Here is a 21,613-nt window from a genome sequence, read left to right on the forward strand (position 1 = left end):
ACGTGTCTGGAGTACACAAAGCCCTATGCTTAAGTCCTAACACCACATAAACAGGATATAGTAGTGCATGCTTCTACTCCTCCTAAGGCTGAGGGATCATCACAGAAGGCAGGGTGGTAAGAATAGAAGATCTGGGAGAGAAGAAGGCAGTTGGTGCAGCCAATGCTGTGACTGACTGCAATGGCATATACAACACTGGGCCCATCGTTAGTCAATCATGGACTGGGGAGGAGCTTACACGGCCTGAGCCCTCCCTCTAAAACTTTTGATTACTGTTGGATTCTGGAGGAAGGATGTCATTGTCTTCAGACCATCAGTCTACAGGTGATAGCTCCCAGCCCTACTCACACAGATGATCCTGTTTAAACTCAGTGGATTTCAAGCAAACATAAAAACAATATAAAAAAATCATAAATGTGGAGAATGGATTTGTAGGGAAGTTGGAAGGGAAATAAGAGTAGGAGGGATATTAGAGAAGGTGAGAGGGTGAGGGTTAAAAGAATCAAAATACACTTTACACATATATGAAACTGTCAAAGAAAAAAATGATAAAATTTAAAAAACCTATGGCATAAAGAGTAAGTGTAAAGACTCTTAGATATTTAAATCCAATTTATAGTTAATGGATTTTTTAAAATAATTTTTTAATTTAAATTGGAAACAAACTTGCTTTAAATGTTAATGACACCTTCCTGTCCTCTCCTGTCCCCCCTACCCACCCCCATCTCATCCCCTTTCTACTCCCCAGGGAGGGTGAGGCCTTCCACGAGGAGTTTTCAAAGTCCGTCATATCATTTTGAGCAGGGTCCAGGCCCTCCCAAATGTGTCTAGGCTGAAGGAGTATCCCTCTATGTGGAGTGGGCTCCCAAAGTCTATTCATATACTAGGGATAAATACTGATCCACTACAACCAGAGGCCCCATAGACTGCTCAGTCCTCCTAGTTGACACCCACATTCAGGGGGTTTGGTTTGGTCCTATGCTGGTTTCCCAACTATCAGACTGGCATCCATGAGCTCCCCCTTGTTCAGGTCAGAAGTTTCTGTGGGTTTCTCCAGCCTGGTATTGGCCCCTTTGTTTATCATGCCTACTTGTCTGCAACTGGAGTCAATCCCATGTGAAGTTCAATTAGTTATACTTAAAACTAGAATTTTTAATTATTTATTTTGTTTGTTTGTTTGTTTGAGACAAGGTTTCTCTGTATAGCCCTGGCTGTCCTGGAACTCACTTTGTACATCAGGCTGGTCTTGAACTCACAGAGATCCACCTGCCTCTGCCTCCTGGAGTGCTGGGATTAAAGGTGTTGGACAACACTGCCCAACAAAATTTTAAAATTTAAAATGATAAAAGTAATGGTTTAGGGTTATATAGCTGCCACAAATGCATCTAAATTCACAAGGAATTAGCACAAGACAAACAGGTGATACAGGTGATGTACTTCATAGACAGATATGGAGAGGCAGGTTACTAGGTAGACAGATGATACAGTGGTAGATGGACTGATGATAAACTGATGATAGACAGATGGATGAATGAGTGGATAGATGGTAAAGACAGATGGACAAGACAGATAGATTATACGTGTGTGTGTGTGTGTACTCAAACACACATTTAGATACATAGATAATGAAACAGGGGATTTACAAGACAAAAGTATAAATAAAAATTGTCATTTCTCTTAGAATCCAATTAAATTATTGCATGGCTTATAAGAGTGACCCTAAAAAGAAAATCAAATTTTCTATAGAAAATTGCATGCTGAGATAAGGCAAGGCTGAAGTTCTAGCACCAGAAAATGTCCTTGAATCCTAGAAAAGTCTTCTCACCGTTCTCTTGACTTTCCTGGCACTAAATCTCCATATACATATTTCCCGGTTTTGTTTCATCTTTTTTTACAAACTGTAACACTGCTACATACAGAGGAATGAGAAAAACGACAAGTAACCCATTTTCCTTTAACCAATGCTGATAAAGATCTGAGAAACAGAACTGAGATTCCTATTAAAAAAAAAAAAAGAAGAAGAAGAAGAAAACAAAACGAACAGTGGTGTAATTTGCTCGAGGTGTAGAATGTAAGTCAAATAGTCAAGCCCCTTAATGCTCAGCTCACCACTTGCCCTCTCGTCTGCAATCGATTTGCTGCAAATCTGCAGCCAGAAACTTCACTTTGCAGTCTCTTTGTTTCCCAAAACTCGAATGTCTTACTTGAAAATACTGAGGATAAAAGTAAGGAAATAAAATACAGTGAGCTTTTAAATATTGTTTGAAAATTTGGAAAATTTTCCAAGGTAACTGATGCTGTAAGGAATTGAGTATGATGAAAATTTACATGCATTAGCTTATGCATGACTTTATCTGTTGAAAACATTATGTGAATGTTTTCAAAAGTCTATATGCAAATAAAGTGGGCTGAGTAGGACTATGCAGCCTTCTCTCTCTCTCAAACACACACACACACACACAACACACTTAAATTTCTACCAACTCATCCCCATGCGTTAAACTTCAAGGTTTTGTCACATTTTGCATTTGTGAACTTTTATGTCTAAAAACACTCATTCATCATCTTAGATTTTTCTACAAATCCTACTTCAAAAATACCAAACTGTGAAGGCCAGAAAAAGGCATGCAGACCTCCAGAGATGTGTAAAATGAAGTATTCTGGATAAGTGAGAACATGTGAAAGAAACATTCTGAGCAACAGGTGAAAGGAGCCCACACTGCCAACCGTGAGAGGCAGCAATGGGAAATAACAGGAAGTCTGCAGCTCCAATGACATCATGTGCTGGAAAGTCCTATAGGAGATGAATAAGTAACAATAAGACAGGTAAACATGTGGACTGAAGATGAAATGGCAGGAAAAATGAAAGTGGGCATTCTCACAATCAAAGAGTCAGTAGTATGCATATACAAAGACCTATATTCAGAAATCAACAGGTCCTACAGACAAGGCTCCTTTTAGAGGGGTATTTTTATGGAAAATTTCTCAAAGTCTTCAGCTATTTTATAAAGCCATGAATCCAAATATGATGGACACACACACACACACACACACACACACACACACACACACACACACACACACACATATACCAGCCCTAAAACAAAAGTGAATTAAAGATAAATTGCATTAAGTTATCTGTTTTGGAGAAATGGAAGTCCATTGAAATTATATGCCTAGAAGACCTACAATTCAAAAGCAGAACCATATGCCCTGGGATTTAAAGATGCAAATCACATAACTAATACTTGGGTCTAGCCTAGAGAGCTGCATTTATCTGTATAAGGCATTACAACTACCCAGATGACTTCAAATAATGTCCCTTTGCCACTTAGTGTGATGTAATCCTTCCAATGCCCATGTCTACAATCAGGTTCCATTTGTGGTAGTAATTATGCACATCACTACTAATAAAGCTGTTATGTGTTGGACTCCATTTTCCCCCCAAAGCTCTGTAGTTATACAATTTACTTCACACATCTACTTTAAGGAACACTTAAATGATGCTATGAGAGACTGACTCTATTCCTCTTCAAGGAATACTAGACTTGTATAAATACAACTGGGTTAATTAGCTTCCTTTAATGTAACATGAGTTTTCTGGACCAACAGGTCTAGCTGCCCTTCTCAGCCCCAAAGCAACACAGATGCTGTATCATTATAAAGCTGTTGGCTTTATTGGCTAATTCTGTCTTAATTATTAACCTGTAACTACTAATCTTTGTATTCCCACCTGGTCTTATCTTACTGGGGCATGTGGGACCTGCAACTCCTTTGCCTGCTACATGATGACAGCTCAGTGTCTTTGCAGAGAAGAGAATGATTTCCTGTTTGTCCCTGCTTGTATCCTCTTTCTGCCCAGCTATGTTACTTCCTGTCTGGCCAGTCAGCCAATCAGTGTTTTATTCATTAACCCATAAGAGAAACATATATAGAAGAATGTTCTCCATCACTTTAACAGCAGTAAAATGACCAAGGTCACTAAACTATAAGGAAGAGAATCTTATTTTTTTGTCTTAGAGACTACATGTCAGCCTGTGATGAGTTGACATGAAGCTGTGCACCATGGGAGTTCCTAGCTGCCAGAGGTAAAAGACAAGAGATGGAAAGGGTGCCAATTACTCCTATAATGGTGTGCCCCAGTGGTCTAAGTTCCTTGCCTTAATCCTTTCCTCTGCAAAATTACCACAGGCTGGGAACTAATAATCAAGCATATATGCCTATGAAAGTCACTTATTCAAACCATAACAGCAACTCATCCACACATGGTAGGAGGGCAATTATTCAGAAAGAGTATAATAAAGAGATTCATGGTTTTGTCAATAATGAAGAGAAAGAAATGATGAGGGTTTTATCTCGTCTCACAATTCATTCTCACATTTACATACCGGGATGAACTTCTCTGGATTTTAGACTCATTTAATTGGCAGTTTCCATGACATTGCCAGTTGGACTTCCTGTACTCATCTAGGCTACACTGGACACATCTCAAACTATGTATTTTCTTGGGAAAGCATTCTTCCTCCAATTTCTCTTAGCTTGGAGAACTATCCTCAGACTCTCAGACTTCTGCCTTCCTAATACATAGCCCCGAACCTTGGCCATCTTGACAGACTCCCATGTATATGCCCTCTACATTTGAACCTTACCAGATGTTCCTCTCTTCCTCCCTCACACTTCCCCCTTCTCTCTCTGTCTCTCCCTCTCTCTCTCTCCCCTCCCTCCCTCTTCTCTGTTCCATTGCACCACCCACCTGGTGTACATTCTCCTGTGACCTTCATCTCCTCTCAGTTGTGCCTCTGCCAATCCTTCCCAGCATAACCAAGTTATTTCAGAGTAGAGGCTCACCACTATAATAAGAAAGGGCAATTGCTTTCCATTATAGGTTTTGTAATATCCAAAGTCCCTGAAATTTGCTAAGCCTCAGCCTCAGCCTTCCTCATCAGTTTTACTCCATACCCATCTTGCCTACATCCCCTTTCACCACATCTAGAAACACTTTCACAAGCAGATTTCCTTTTCCATGTCCATGGTTTATATTCAGACAATTTTGTATTGTCAAAAATATTTCGTATCTTCTACTCTAAGTTATCACCCCATTTCAATCATTTCACTCATCTGATTAAACCATTTTTACTTAAAATGTCTCTAACACTAAAATAAGAAGGGTTTTGCTTATTTTTTTTCTCTTCATGACAAGCAGTTATGTTGCCAACTTGGGGTCATGTCACTCAATCCAATCCAGTTGCAGTACTGAGAGTTATCATCGGACTCAGCAGGTTTTAAGGGCTCTAGGTCCACAAGACTGAGCTCCCTTCAGGTGCCAGTCATGAGAATCAAGTCTTCAAGTTATGCACTCCTTGTCTTGACTAAAATTCAGGGCCCCTGCAACCCTCTTCATATTTGACAATTTGACAGCACCACTCATAAATCTATAACAAGCACTGTCATATTACCAATATATGATAAATAACATATTTAATAAACAGCCAAATGGAACACATACATAGGACAAGAAATGAAGGAGTTGAACACAGAGTCCCCCTACTCTGTGTGGACATGCCACAGTCCCACAACCTTGATATGTTCATCAACCCGTAAGCATCACAAACTTCTTATGTTTTCATTGGGTAGGCATAATAACATTGAATTGGTAGTAGCTGACAATGAATTAGATATCCAGCCCCTTTCCATTACCTAAGGGTCACTGTTGTGTTGAATGTTCCAACCTTCTAACCTTCTGTCCTACCCCGAAACTACTGGGTCTGCCAAATGTTGCCTCATTAGAACAAAAGGTACTCCTGTGGTCACAGGCTCAGGAAATCCCAGGGCTTTAGAAGCTCTGTACCAGGAAATGGGGACAAAGACCACACACCTTTCTATGGCAATCATTATCCTTTTATAGACTTATCACAGTTTCTATTCACTTATTTATTCATTCACCTGTGTAATTATTTGCAAAAGTCATTCCCTACCAGTCGGTATATTCCATGAGATCAGAAAGCATCACTGTTTTGGTCACAGCATTGCCTAACACAATGGCACATACTTGAGAAGTATTTGCAGAATGAGTTGATTCCTTCAGGAAATGCTAATCACATACCATGTTGTTGATGTTCAATTACATCCTGGAATCAGGAGCTTACTCATTTATGAAACACATAATTAATAATAGTAATAATAATAAAATAGCAACAAAGACTAACATGGTGTTGATCTCTCAACTTTATGACAATGGTATGAAGTTGATACAATTATTAGACCCCTTCACATGTAAAGAAGCTGAGATTTGCATAAGTTGAACAGTTTGATGAATATATAGCCAGTCAGTGGCAGGGTTTTAACTGCCCGTGTTCAAACACTCTCTGAAGACGCAGAAGGTACCTCCTCACCAGTGGAACTTCAGAAGGGCTTTACTGAGAAGTGCAAGTTGATCAGATTCCTAAATAATGAGTCGGTGATTTCTAGATACAGCATGAGGTGAGCATACCAGGAAGGAGGACAAAGCCTGGCAATGTGCAAAAGGGCATAACATATTTGTGGTAGGCAAAGAGTTCAGCAGAACTAAAGAAATAGGTCACATGGTACAAAGTACACAGAAAGCAGGCAAGACAAACAGGTTGGGATCAAAGTGGGTAATTACTGTGCTAAATTTAACCTTCAAAATGACAAAAGCCAATGGTGATTTTGGTGTGAAATAAAAACTATTCCTTGGGCCTTACGGAATATCGGGCTACTATATAGTATCTTGAAATATTAGTTCCATAAGACTTTACCAAAGAAAAATTAACATTCTTGGCTCATTAAGACATAGAGAGGTTCAAAGCAAAACATTAGGAATTTGGAATTTAGACAAACTGAGATGCTTACCTTGCCCCTTCAATTAGGGTCCTGGATATTTCAGTTCTAGTCAGTCACTGTAGCTGAGCTTATGTCCAACATCTCAGCATAATAGAGACAGAATATGTCTGAATTTGATCATGTTGATAGGAGTGTCCAACCCCACCCAGGAGGCAGCTTAGAGTGATTTATCTGCATTCACACAAGACAAGGAGGACAGTCAAGTGGTCAGGCAGTGGCAGGAGAGTATGACCACAGGAACGACCCAGAGTTGCATCTCAAGTTCAAGGAAAGCAAAGGGAGACATAAGACTGGCAGCAGGCACAAGATTTCAAAGCCCAGGCAAGATGAGAAAGGAGTCTATATGGGAAGAATGACATGATGTGAGAAACTGAGGCTAAAACACTTGACCAGGACAATACAAGGCTGACCCAGTGCAGGATGTTATAGCCCGACATTTCTGTGCGAATAAGAAGGTGCCCATACAGGGAATGGGGCAGAGCAGCATTCTAACCTTACTGGAGTGAGAAGATTTGCCTGGAAGGATAAAGGCAGGCGCAGCAATGGAATGAGTTACATGTATAGACTGAAATGGGTTCAAATACTAGGAATTAGGACTGAATACAGGTAATGGAGATGGGTTACAAAAAGAGGATATAAAGATTTGCTTTTTTAGTTCTAATTCTGTCTTGGATCTCTTATTTTGGGTGGTGGATAAGTGCATAAAATATATTTAATACTGAAAGTCTGAATTTTAATGTCAAGTTCCATAGCTTCAATTCCAAATGCATATTCTAACTCAATGAAGTTTATTGAGTTGTGATGTTTTTATTTATTGCAATTTTTAAGATAGCGAAGTTTATAAAATTAAATAAGAGTTAGGTAGACCTGCAGGGTTTTAGTTCAGAGGAAGGGGTTACAAATATGGAATCCTATAGGAACTGATAAATTGAAGACATCACTATAACCTTAGGCCTTTCAAAATATATGACAGATATAGAAATAAATACATGGGCTGAGGTATTAGTGTATAAACGTGTGTGCACAGTCCCTAGCTATGACAGAGAGAAGGCATTGCAGAGGGGCAAACATCACAACACAGTCAACATCTTGATCTTAGTTTCCAAATACCTTTTTCTACCTGAAACTAGGGTATTCTTAAAGAAGAAGCTGAGTTTGGGACTGGGCAGAAAATGTACAATATGAGTCTACAATATCTTACAGTGCCTGATAGAAATAAATGCTTACTGAATAATGGAGACCTCTTAAAAGACAAACAAAGCCAATCCGAATGGGTTTCTCTCACCAAATCAGGAATAACTAGAAGGTCAACACTGGTTGGTAAGAGATTTCAGCCTAGCAAATGAAAGAAGAGATCATGAGTTCAGATTTACTCAAGTAAATAAGCATGTGAATGGAAACTATGCCAAGAATGTCATTTCTATGTACTTTCGGATATACACTCACTCACTCACTCACACACACACACACACACACACAATTATTAACTTCAAGAAGAAGAGTTACCTCACAGATGACAACACTAGTGAAGGTCACTTTTTTCCGAGTGATTAAAATGGTCACAAGGAATAGTACAAGAGGAACTTTTATCCCACCTGATAAAATATAAAGGAAAGAGTATAACAATATGTGTGTGTGTGTCTGTGTATGTGTGTGTGTGTACGCGCGTGGTGTGTTGGTTGTTGGTGTGTGTGTGTGTGATTCATAGTGTGGTGTGTACTGTGTACTTGTCAGTGAGGATATCTTAGATGTTTGTGTGTGTTGGTTCTCTCTCTCTCTGTCTCTCTCTCTCTCTCTCTCTCTCTCTCTCTCTCTCTCTGTGTGTGTGTGTGTGTGTGTGTGTGTGTGTGTGTGTGTGTGTGTGTGTGTGTGTTGGGGTGGCAGTGCCTGTACCTGTGGAGGCCAGAGGTGGTTGAGTCTGGTGTCTTTACTTCTGATTCTCCACCTTTAGTTTTTGAGACAGGGTCTCCCATTGAACCTGAAGCTCATTGATTTGGCTAGTCTGTCTGGCCAGTGATTTTCACTGTCTGTGTTTATGAAACCCTCTCCCAGTGTGGAGGCTACAGGTTCCCATGACTATGCCCAGCTTTTTACGTAATTCAGAGGATCTAAACCTAGGTTCCCTATGCTTACTTATCTGGCATTTTATTAACTGAGCCAATGTCCCCCAGACCTATGTTTAAGATCAGTAGGCCAAAGATGGAGTAATCTAAAACCAAGAGTAAGGACATATTAGACAAAACTGAGGGGAGATTTTATAAAATAATTGACATGTAAACTTTAAAAGGGTTAGGGTCATTAGCTAAGGGAAAACTAAGAAACAAGGATGTGGTCTACAATGAAGGATATAGAGGAACAAAGGAATGCAATAGGTAATTTTCAACTAGGTCTCTAGCTGCAAAGGGTGCAAACTCAATGTGGTTTGAAAGTGAGACAGTAACTCCCTGATTTGAAGAACTGAACTGTGGCTTTGATCTCTGTGGGAAGTACACATTCAGATACTCACAGGTGATGATGTACAATACATACATTTTTCAGAAACCACTGAAAAAAATAACCAAAAAGGTATTCCCTGTTTAGTAGATTCAACCTTTTTCTAGCATGAAGGTTTACTTCCAGAACAGAAACAAACAATACCACCATGCTTATGGCAGCCTAATTCTCTTAAATTCAAGTGTAATGTGAGACCTGGGTCCTTTGAATATCATACACCATACTACTTTTCAGCACCTTCTGTGTACTGCTTCTGTCTTAACAAATAACCCTTGATTTCAGTATCTGAAACCACTGACTGATTACACAGCCACTGTTGAAGCTGTCCCAAGACTACCAGAGGTACATTTATTAAAAAAACTTTAATAGGACAGATTATTTGTCTTGCTGCAGCATGGGAGGCCACACCCTGTCAAAAATAGGGCCATGTGAGTCAGATGAGTTTCAGAGGACTTCTTGTGGAGCTGGAGATCATGTTAGATGATCTTCAGAGGAACTATGGAAGCAGTGTACAAGTTTTCAAGAAATGGGGGGGGGTTAAGAATCAGTGATGAGGAATGGGGTCAATAAGGCAAAAGATTAAAGCAAGTTTGACATTGTTAATGAAAAGGAAGCATTGTGTCCTTCATGGTGGTGAGTAAGGGGAAATGTTTTACCATTGCTATGGTCACCTAGTAGCCTTATGAAAACACTGGTTTGGTTCTATTGATAGGAGTATGGCCTGGCTCTCATCCAAGCCAATATTTCACCAGAAAAGTTAGTTAGTAGTTATGTTAAAAAGCAGGTAGGGCATAAATCAAACTGCAACCACAGACAGTCTGCTGGCAGTAGATAAACCAACAGAACTGAAATGACAACAATAATTTGCTAACTGGTTCCAAATCCCAGGGACTGTTCCAAGGACTCAGCGAGTGCTGTTAAGGTTTAGTTCTCAAAGATACAGCATGGAGCAGCTAATATTACCTCCACCTTATGGGTCAAAAAGCTAAGAGGCAGAGAGGTGCATGGGCCCATTATGTCTCAGCCAGCACATAGCAAAGACAGACCCACTCTGATATAATCATGGCCATGTGTTTACTATGTCACTCAAGGTATTATCTAGAATTACAGAGAATAAGACACAGTATCCTTCAAGATACTCCTTAACACCGCTTCTAACCCTTGTCCGTGTACAATCCCATTTCCAAAGGATATAACATAAACTTACATTCATCGTGATCAATAAGTCACACCCATCCTTTTTCTTTGGTTTTTCTAAACAAGGTTTCTCTGTGTGCCTTTGGAGCCTCTCCTGGTACTTGCTCTATAGACCAGGCTGGCCTCAAACTCATGGGAGATTTGCCTGCCTCTGCACTGGGATTAAAGGCATGCACCACCACTGCCTGGCAAAGTACCCCCTTAGTCTCCTTTTGTTCTTTACCTACATAGCTTAATTTTAGTGCTTGAACACTCTGCTGCCTTCTGCCCCCCCACACACACACGCCAGGTATTCTCTTGTAATTGCATGCTTATTGTCTTTAATGTTTCCCTTTGACTGCCTGGACTTCTGATATCCTGTGGAGGGACTACTACCATGGTGAGCTGATAAATGTTTAATATTTATCCTCAGGCAGGGAAATAAGGGTCCACACACACACACACCATACTTCAGTGCATACAAACATTCATTCACATGTATGCACACATCCACATGCACACATACATTTATTATATTTTACTTGCACCAAGAACCCATAGCAGACAATTTATAGACAATTGTGTATATTATTTTCTCTTCACTTCATAGTCCAAATGAGTAATTAGCCCTTACTTATTGTTGATATCAAACTCTTGAAGCCAATGGCAGCTGGCATTCATGTAAGAGCAGAGTGTTTCCCCTCTATGGTTGGTCACTCACTATGATCAATTATGTTAATGACTAAGGCAAAGTGAACGAAATCCTACATCATGACCTTCTTGCTCCTCAAGGTCATAAGTGGGTTCGTTGCGATTCTGACTAGCAGAATACCTCCTCTTTTTGTGTCATTTTCAATATAATGGTGGCTATAGACATGACACAGTTTAGAGTTTAATCTGCATGCTTTATACTTCTCTGTTACTTTCTCAAATCTAAGTAAGTAAAAAAGCCATAGATCAGTCCTGGTTTACAGCACTTGTGAATCTTTGTGGTATAAACACCCCCACTTTGACTGATCTCTAACTTCCAAAACTATACCACTGAACAGGAATACAGAGCCAGGAAGAAATTTGCATAGATACCAACTCACACATCATACAGTCATAAGAGAGGCAAATAATAAAAAGAGAATAGGTAGGGAGGAATGTTTAATCGCTTATTGTCTTTTAAAAGGTAAATTTCATCACAAATTAACTTTCAATGATTGCTACATTTAACATGCAACTTATAAATCAGCTAATGTTTTAACAGTTAACTGCTGGGGGCAAATGTAAGCCAGAGACCTCAGCTCCACTTGGCTGTGTGTGGTCTTTCATGGGAGGGACTGTATCTATAAAGGAAACAAGCCTCCTTTCCATTCAGATCAGCCAAGGGACAAGCCTGGAGCCCAAACCTGGCCAGCTGTGTGATCTTTCCCCAGGCTCTCATTCTCGATGAAGTCATAAAGGGAGGGAAGGTCAGTCATCCAGTATGCTAGCTGTTAATAGGCAAGCAGATTCTGCTCATGGGATCAAGTATGTTTCCTGACTACTCTCTGGCTATTTCCTCATTCTTGCCATATTCTGTACCAATACGCCAGTAGTGCTCTCATATTCTGTCCATGATTTACATTGTGCATAAATTAGAAATTACTTTTACTATTCACAATCACTGAGTCTAATAAGTATTTTTGAACTCTTCAGGGCAAAAGATGAGACTGTCTTCCCAGTTTTAGGTTTTGCATGTACATAGTTCTAAGCACTAAGTGAAAGTCAAAAAAAAAAAAAAAAGATATTTGCTAATGTGGAAATATGTTACACAGTTAGGGTAACAGTAATTAATGATTGTGTACATTACATATGAGCCCCGGACAGAATTCAAAGCAGGAAAATTAGGTTCCGAGCCATGAAAATTAGAAATGAATAGAGTGCAACATTTCAATGACATCTTCATATATTAAGATTTGATAGTGATCTTAATGATCACGAGAGGACTAGAGGCGATGCTTGTCACAGAAATGGATACTTCTGTGTGTACCACAAGTTCTGCCCACCACTCAATCCATCCAGTTATTGAGCTTCCAATATATAACCTAGTAAATCCTCAGTTTGGTGGCTTCACAATCTCCGGCATTTTCCTAACATTTTTCAGCTCACACACTACACTCATGCATACACAATCCAGAAGTGAGAGAATTACCAGCCATAAAAGAAAGCCTCATTAATGTGGAATAGACTTCAGCAGTGAATTCTCCCCTTCCATAGACCCTCCAAGAGACAATTCCAAGTAATATTTAAATGGCTTTTCAAAAAGTCACAGAAGACCAGTCTTAGTTCTCCACAGTACTGTTAAAAAAATATCTAGTGGTGATGTACTTTTAGTCCATGCTATAGTCACGGTTAAAGTTCAACACACAGAGGCCATTAGAGGATAATAAATGCTCTATCATTGTGATAAATAAAACTATTATTTAAAAAACTGTTAGGGATCATTGTAAAGTGATAAGTGGAATGGGAAACAACCATAAACATCAGAGGAATCGATGCTTGACAGCAACATAGCATTCAATCTCAAATTTTCTGTAACATCTTTGTGTGTGTGTGTGTGTGTGTGTGTGTGTGTGTGTGTGTGTGTGTGTGTGTGTGTTTGTGTGTGTTATGTGTAGGCGGGGGTATGAACATGTGTGTGCACATGTCTGTGGAGGTTAGAGGTCAATGACTGGCATGTTTTACTTATCACCACTAAAATTTTTGAGACATGTTCTCTTGACTGAATCTGGGACTCATCTGATGAACAGTAACTCAAGGATCCAACCTGTCTCTGCTCCTTCCTGTCCAACACTGGGATTACATGTATGTGCCACCATGCCAGCTTTCTTACATGGATGTTGGAGATATGAACTGAGGCCACATGCTGGGACACAAAATGTTTTACCCACTGCGCCATCTCTTGAGTTCCTGTAATGTTTTGGGCGGGTTTTTTGTTTGTTTGTTTGTTTTTGAGCTATGCAGTTCAGGCTGCCTTGGAACTCTCACCTGTCTCCTTAGTGCTTTACAGACGTGTATGACCTCAGGACAGCACTAGTCTTGCCTTCCTTGCAAAGTTACAAGATATTGAATTATAGTACATCTTAACTACCATCTAGGAGGACAGAAGAAAAGTAACCTCATGCCGGAACACAGTTTTCATGTCTGCCTTAGTTTCTTTTCTGTTGCTATGATAAAATTCACAGACACAAATCAACTTATGGAAGGGCTTATTTTGGTTCACAGTCCAAGGACAGTCCATTGTGGTGGAGATGTCAAGCAGGAACATCAAGAACTGGGCACATTGCAACCATAGTCAAGAAGCAGAGTTCAATAAAGACGTGTTCACTAGTATTCAGCTCACTGGCTCCATTTCATACAGTTCAGAATCCCTTGTCCCAAGAATCATCCTACCCATAATTATGATGGGTATCTCCATATCAATTAGTGTCATAAAGATAACTTCTCCCAGGTGTGCCCTGGGTTCATTCCCGAGGCAATTCTAGATCCTGTCTAAGCTCCACAGACTATTCTGAAATACAATGTGTCCTTCTTCCAATCTGGAAGACATTTCTTTTCTTTATCCTTTCTTTCTTTGTTCTGGAGGCATGTTAGCCCTAGACTCTAAGTTACATTCAGACTGTTACAGTATCAATTAGAACTGGGAGTATATATGAAGTTATGGACAGATGTTTTATCCTAATGCTATGGGAGGAAGAAAAGTCTACCTGAAACATTTAAATAACTATTCCAACCAACACTAAAGGGACTAGCGCTTGCTAAAGGAAAGGGTCTGAAATGGTTTATGTATAACTGTAAGTAGATAAATGAGATGCTGTGTACAAGCAGGGCTTTGACAAGCCACCATGTCAGTTCTGGTGGAAAAAAAAGACAAACAAAGACAACTTTAAACTCTCCCTGGTTCAGTATAGAAAAATAAAGGACAGAAACATTAGTACAATTTTTCTATAAGGAAGGAATCCACTAATTCTGGTTGGTTTTATTCTATATGTACGACAGCAATTCAGTTATGTGATTATTACTATTGTTTTCAAAAATAAAGATGTTCTCTTTCCTCCTGATAGATCTTGTGTCATGGGACATAGTAGAGGTAAAAATTGAATATAGACACATATGCTGGCCAATGACCAACAAGCTTTTGGCAAGTTAGCAAATTCTCAGAGAATTAGTTTTCTCATCTATAAAATGTAGATAAAACAATACGAAAATGACCATTTCCAAGGGCCTAGTCACATTTGTAAATTATTCCCAAATGTGGCATAAAAATATACTTAAAGCACTATCTTGGAGTATAATTTAAAAAAACATTACCATTCATCTTTTATTTTTCCTTCATACACTTTTTCTTATTAATTGGTCTTGGTCTACCAAACAGCATTGAAAAAGCAAAAGACAGAAACATTTACAAAGGCACAATGGAAAAGGGAGCTGAGTTAGTCAACAAACTGTTAGGCAAAAATGGTCAAAGAGTTGGACATTATGAGTCTGTCCTGACAAAAACTACATAGAAGAGGAGCTGAGGAAATATCTCGCCCTCATTACTTTTCCCTATAAGAGGAACATTTTCATTCAACTACTGCATTCATACAAAAGGATAAGAAGAATATGCATGGGATCCAGAACCCAAATCAGAGAGGGACAGTCACAAGAACCCCACTATAATGTCACATATGTTTCTAAAGCTCAGGTACAAACAATCTGGCTCCATAAAAGGCTAAACTTGTAATTCCTCAGAAGCAAAAGGTACAAAAAACTGACCCTCAACCTTTCTTCTTAGAGTACAGTAACATGATGAAAACTCCATAGCAGAGCACTGCAAAATAAGCAGAAAAACAGAGACAGAGGGCAGCTTTCCTGCTCCGATGTAATCCTTCTAGCGGTGATTTAAAACCTTCAAGTATCCTGGGCAGTATGAGAATAGACCTTCTCTGAGTTTTAAGTGTCTTCTCTTGAACATAAGCGGGTTTTTCCAAACAAGCCATTCAATACCAAATGGAGAGTAGAGTGGAGAACAATACGGATGACAGGACTGAAGTGTAAATAGACAGGAAACATTGTCTGCAAAGCACCTTTCTGTGCTCTCTCTCAGCAGTAAACCTCAATGCCCAAGTTCCTATAATCTTTGTAGGAAAGTAACTATACTACAACAAACACAGCGGATGCTTTTCTGGTGATGACGTTTGTTCAGGTTCTCAAGCACACTTGAAACCCAGATATTTATGAATTTTCTGATATAAAGGATGACCTGTTGTATGATTTGGAAGTGAAGAGTTCAAAACAAGCACAACCAGGGCTATACTCTAATCTTAGGTGAACACTCACCACCTTGTACCATTTATTTACAGAAGACAATGCAAGAGTCACAATAGTAAGTAGGCATTTTCAAGGATTGAGGAGATACCATTTGTTCAAATTGTAATCACCTCTTTGATTCAATCTTTTCGTATCATTTCCTCTAGCTCCAAGGGGATAAAGTGTGGAAGCCATCCCATCTTCTTTTCCTGCCTTACATGGTGAGGTTGAGATTATATCACAATAATCGAATGTGTTAATATGTAGACTGGTAAGCCTATTCAAACCCTCTCTGCTCTCTTTATAGATGATGCAAAGGCCTGATGTGGGGTAATCCTAGCTTAAAATAGAATATTATATTTCATGTTCAGTCAAAGTGTGGCACACAGCAAGGCACTCTGATGCATGCCTGTGATTCCAGGATGCTGGAAGAGGAAGCATGAAGAGTTATGAGTCAAGACCAGCCTCACTTACCTACACAATAAAGAATTCAACACTTTTCACCACAGTACAATGAACTAGAAATAGCAAGAAGTTACTTCTGAGTTTGGTTTTTAAGAAAGCCCAGGAGAACTAGATACACCTGAGTAGAGATTTAATCATGCGACTTATTTTAAATCAAAGCAAATGGTTCTGATTCATAGGAGGGTATCATATCTGCTAATTCTTTCTTAGTCCATATTGTCCCATTGGTGGGACTGGGCCATAAAACACTGTTGCCAGCAAACTGTAGACAGCTATATTAGTTACTTTTCTCATGTTGTGTTAAAACACCAAGGCAGCTTAGAGAAGAGAGTGTTTATTTGACCCTGTGCTTCTGGAGGCATTAGTGTCCAGCATAGCAGGAAGCCGGACAACAAGCTGAGAGTTCATCTTGAACTGCAAGTGTGAAACGAGAAGAGAGAACAAACTGGAAGTAGGGTGAGGTCATTAGCTTTTAACACCTACTCTCTGTGATATACTTCCTCCAGCAACACCACATCTCCAAACCTCCCCAAACAGTGCTGCCAACTGGGGAACAAGACCATGGGGTGTTCTCATTCAAACCACCACTACAGCAGTAGAGTTAAAAATTTTAGGTTGTGTGGTCCCTATGACCATTCCAGTTGATTTGCAACAAAAACAAATTTATCTCTGTCCCAGTACATGGAAATAGACACAGACATGTAAACAAATGAAAATAGTTGTGTTATAATAAAAATGACTTACAGATAACAATTTAAGTGTCATATAACTTTCTCATGTCACAACACATTTCCTAGCCTATTGTAGGGTCTGGGTACTCAACATATATAAGATTTAGCCTGTAGACTATATTGCAAACTCTGGTACAATATAAAGAATATGAGTGACATACCTAAAATTACTCACATGAATTAGATAAATCACAAAAATAGTCTAAATTGTGTTGCTTACATAGTCTGCTTGTAAGAAGATACTATGTTCTATGTATACAATAACTTCATATTGAATCTGAGGAAATGGTTCAGCTAGTAAACTACTTTAGGATGTGAGTTCAGATCACCAGTATGCACATAAACTAAGCCAGAATCATCAGTGTGTACCTGCAACCCCAATGCTGAGACAAGAGAATCCTTGGGGCTCATGGCTTACCAGTCTAGCTAAAGCAGCAAGCTCCTGGCTTAGTGAAATGCCGTTTCAAAAATAAGATGGAGAACAGTTGATGAAGAACTCTCACCTTGATATCTACTTCACAGTTGCCTATGCACATGTGTACATTTTCCTGTGTACATGCATGTACTATATACAAAGTAGTACATAGTATATAAGTATGTAATAGTTGTTAGTGGTGGTATTTATGTACATCTTGCTGTAAGTAAAAATCCAAATGCACACAAGTCAGTAAAATGTGTTGAATTATGAAGGTGATAAAATAGCATGCATAAGCTATAAGATCTACATAGTTCCAAAATTGAAAGTTTTCTTCCAATGCTGTTAACTAACAGTTACTTTGTCAGTGATATTAACCTCACTGTCGTTCTAAGTGACAAACACACACATAAATATTTAAAAAAAATAATAAAAAGTTTGGGCTGCCATGGTCCACGATAGTTCTATGATTATTTAGGGGATGAGAAGCTTTCTTTGGCATGATGAGAATAATCTCACAGCTTCACATAAGCCAAACTGCTATGCTCTGAAGACACTTGCCTCAACTGTACAAATGGGATAATAAATGTCTTCTAGCATCCTTCAGTGAAAACTGATGGAAGAGCATCAAAGATTGTATTGGTTTGAATATGAACTGAATGATTGGTACCCAGCAGGTGCTGAGGTTGCTATGTAGAGCAGTGAAGAGGTACAGCCTACCTGAAGGAAGTAGGTCACCGGGAGGGGTACACTGGAAAGTTATGCCTGATCCCTGCCCCTGATCTTGTTCCATATCTCCTGGCTACCATGGAAATGAGAAGCTCCCCCACCACACATTTCCACCACTATGATGCTCTGCTCAAGGACATGGGCACAAACGACCATTGACTGAACACTCTGAAACTGGGCACTCAAATAAATCCTTCCTCCTTTAAGCTGGTAGCATCAGCTGTTTGGTCACAGTGACTAAAGGTTTGACTAGTGGAGTTTGTCTCCGTGGGGGTTACCCCACAGGAAGCCTAGAGCCCAGGGAAAGAACATCATTTTCAATTGGCATAAGTTAATCAAAGGGGAAAGTGATAACAACAGAATCTGTTTCTTGAGAGCAGCATGAGAACACTGCTGGAGGCACTGCATGTAATTTTGGTGATAGTGGGCCACTTTATTAGCAGCCTTTCAGGTTGCTTTGACAAAAGAGCCAACAAAAGCAACTCAAGGAAGGGAAGGCGTGTTTTGGCTCACACATCAGGTGTAGTTCACTGTGGTATACAAGGCATGGTAGCAGGAGCTGGCCATGCCTGATTTATATTGCACACACTGTCAAGTTGCAGGAAGAGATGGATGCTGAGCTAACTTTATCATTTTTGGGAGTCTAGAACTCTTGCCCATAGTACAATGCCACCCATATTCAGGTTAGAGCTCACCTATTCAGTTACATCTTTCGGAAAAGCATCCTCACAGATACCCTCAGAGGTGTGTGTCCCTGTTGATTCTAAATTCATCCAGGCTGACAAGATTGAACACACAAGTCAGGAGTCTTCATTTTGAAAGCATTCCTTGGAATTGTTCTCTACTTTTCTCTACTTTTCAAATTTCCCAGACTACTAACTTCAATCAGGAATACTTTCTAAATAGTTCACTAGGAATTATTGTTGTATAAGAACTTGATTCTCCAGAACCCTAGTCTATCTGTACCACACTTTAGAATTTATTACCATTACTTACTGTAAATTTTTATTCTCTATTAGAGAGAGGGGATTTTTACATAGTTAAATCATACATTACAGTCTTTGATGGACTCTGGGTGGTTGGAGACTACAAAGGAGGGATTATTTATGGTGAGATAGTTTGACAATATCCTTAGGAACAATGGTTTGAACTGAAAAGGAAACATAATGAAAATTTCCATAGGCTTTTCCCCTCAAATGTATATACTTATTTAATGTATAACTTTTATTTGTCAGTGTCCAGGCCAAGAATCTCTGGGATGTTTTGTTTTGAAATGGGATATGGCTATGACATCCTGGTGGGCCTTAAAATCATTTTCCTTCTGCCTCAGCCTCCCAAGGACTGAAATCACTGGTATGTGACACCACACCTGGCTTTGGTATGCACAGTCTTAACTCTCTCTGGGATTCAGCAAAAAAGAAAAGCATTCTAAAAACACTGATCAAAGGGCATAGTTGGCAAGATCCAGAATCCTCTGGAAATATTAATTTCCTCTGGTTTATCTGAGGTTTCAAGGAAGAGTGTTGTGCATGGTATTTTTAGGCAGGAACCTAAAGAATAAACGTTTTCTGCCATTCTAATTAGAGAATGAGAAAACTGAGCTAAATTCTAATGTGAGACTGTAGGGGCTTAAAGCCCCCTTCAGGTAAGTGTGATAATTATGGTTCACAGTAGAGGAAGAAGTGGGGTTAAATGGCATTCTCTGTGTGAGCATTTCTAAGCCTCCAGTGTGTCATTGGAGACAAATATTTATTTTTAGTCTGTGGATATATCATGTAACCATTTGTTGTAAAAATTACTGTAGTAAAAGAATGCCTAAAACATTCTTTAACTGCCATGATGTTCAACGATTACACACACACACACACACACACACACACACACACACACACACACACACACACTAAAGGGATTGAGATGGCCATGAGTAAGGCAATCTGGTAAGACCTAAATCACATATAAACTCCTTACCACCAGCAGAAGACTTCGGACATTTCCATTGAAATGCTTGAAAGGAAAAGGTATACATTTTTGCCAGACAATTGCTACAGTCTTTACTGTTTTGTATGTAAAACTCTCTACATTCTCTTTATGTAATTTTCAAGAAAGACTGTCTCAGTTAGGTTTGTTATTGCTGTGATGAAACACTAGGGTTAAAAGCACCTTGGGGAGGAAAGGGTCTGTTTATTTGACTTATGTATGCTGACACAGTCTACTGGAGGAAGACAAGGCAGGAACTCAAACTGAGCAGGGACTGGGAGGCAGGACCTGATGCAGAGACCATGGAGGGGAGCTGCTTACTGGCTTGTTCATCATGGCTTGCTCAGCCTGCTTTCTTATAGAACCCGGGACCACTGCCAGGGATGGTACCGCTCACAATGAGCTGGGCCCTTCTCTACCCCTCCCCATCAATCACTAATTAAGACAATGTTCTGCCCATGTTATGGAGGCATTTTCTCAATTGAGGCTCCTTCCTCTTGGATAACTCCAGCTTACATCAAGTTGACATCAACCTAGCCAGCACAAAGATGAATAAACTTTCACTATCAATGGACATAGTGTGAAAAGAGTGTGTAGGAGCATCAGTCACCAGGGCAACACCTGTGCTGAGTAAATGCTTGTGCAAGAGGACTTAATAGTAGCATGGTTTGTCAGAAAAGCATCCATTTCCTTACCATAAATCATGCTACAATGAGAATGTTTTAGAAATAAATATTAAAATCTGGCAACAATGGTATAACAAATACAAGTTATGTGGTAAATTTCAAAAGATGGTATATTATGTTTCTTTATCCCAAATCCACTAGCTCTGAGTAAAGGTGATCTACTTCTATTACATTAAGATTATATAATACTGAGGTCAGAATGGCGGGCAGGCCTGTTGTTGCAGCGTCAAGAAAGTGGCTGGAAGGGTTTCGAAAATGGTATTATAATGCTGCAGGATTCAACAAGCTGGGTTTAATGAGAGATGACACAATATATGAGACTGAAGATGTCAAAGAAGCCATAAGAAGGCTTCCCGAGAATCTTTATAATGACAGGATGTTTCAAATTAAGAGAGCCCTGGACCTGAGCATGAGGCATCAGTGGACAAAATATGAGGAGGACAAATTTTACCTTGAACCCTATCTGAAAGAGGTTATTCGGGAAAGGAAGGAGAAAGAAGAATGGGCGAAGAAGAGAACTTGTGGTTGAGATCTGTGCATGTGCCTGGTCTCAGCAAATTTTAAGAAGATCTGAATCACAATTTAAGAGTTATTTGCTCTGTAGATGCCTCACTTTAAATAAATGTCTATTATAACCAAAAAAGATTATATAATACTGCACTACATATTGTAACATATTTTAACATAATAACTTAATATTACTTAACAATATAACCTGTTTTTATTGCTCCTACATCTACAAGAGTGCCTTATGTTAA

General features: G+C 39.4%; 1 protein-coding gene across 1 annotated transcript; it reads left to right on the plus strand.

The window, feature by feature from the left end:
* Positions 1 to 21,054: 21,054 nt before the first annotated feature.
* LOC127232158 (cytochrome b-c1 complex subunit 7-like) lies at positions 21,055 to 21,397 on the plus strand. Its single transcript, XM_051198123.1, has one exon. It carries the CDS (start codon positions 21,055 to 21,057, stop codon positions 21,382 to 21,384), a length of 330 nt encoding a protein of 109 aa, XP_051054080.1. The 3' UTR covers positions 21,385 to 21,397.
* The last annotated feature ends 216 nt before the right edge of the window (positions 21,398 to 21,613 follow it).

The sequence above is a fragment of the Phodopus roborovskii genome, unplaced genomic scaffold (genome assembly GCF_943737965.1).
Source record: "Phodopus roborovskii unplaced genomic scaffold, PHOROB, whole genome shotgun sequence".
In the NCBI taxonomy this organism is placed as follows: domain Eukaryota; kingdom Metazoa; phylum Chordata; class Mammalia; order Rodentia; family Cricetidae; genus Phodopus; species Phodopus roborovskii.

Coding starts and splice junctions, on each gene's coding strand:
- LOC127232158 (XM_051198123.1), top strand. CDS start 21,055: ATGGCGGGCAGGCCTGTTGTTGCAGCGTCAAGAAAGTGGCTGGAAGGG.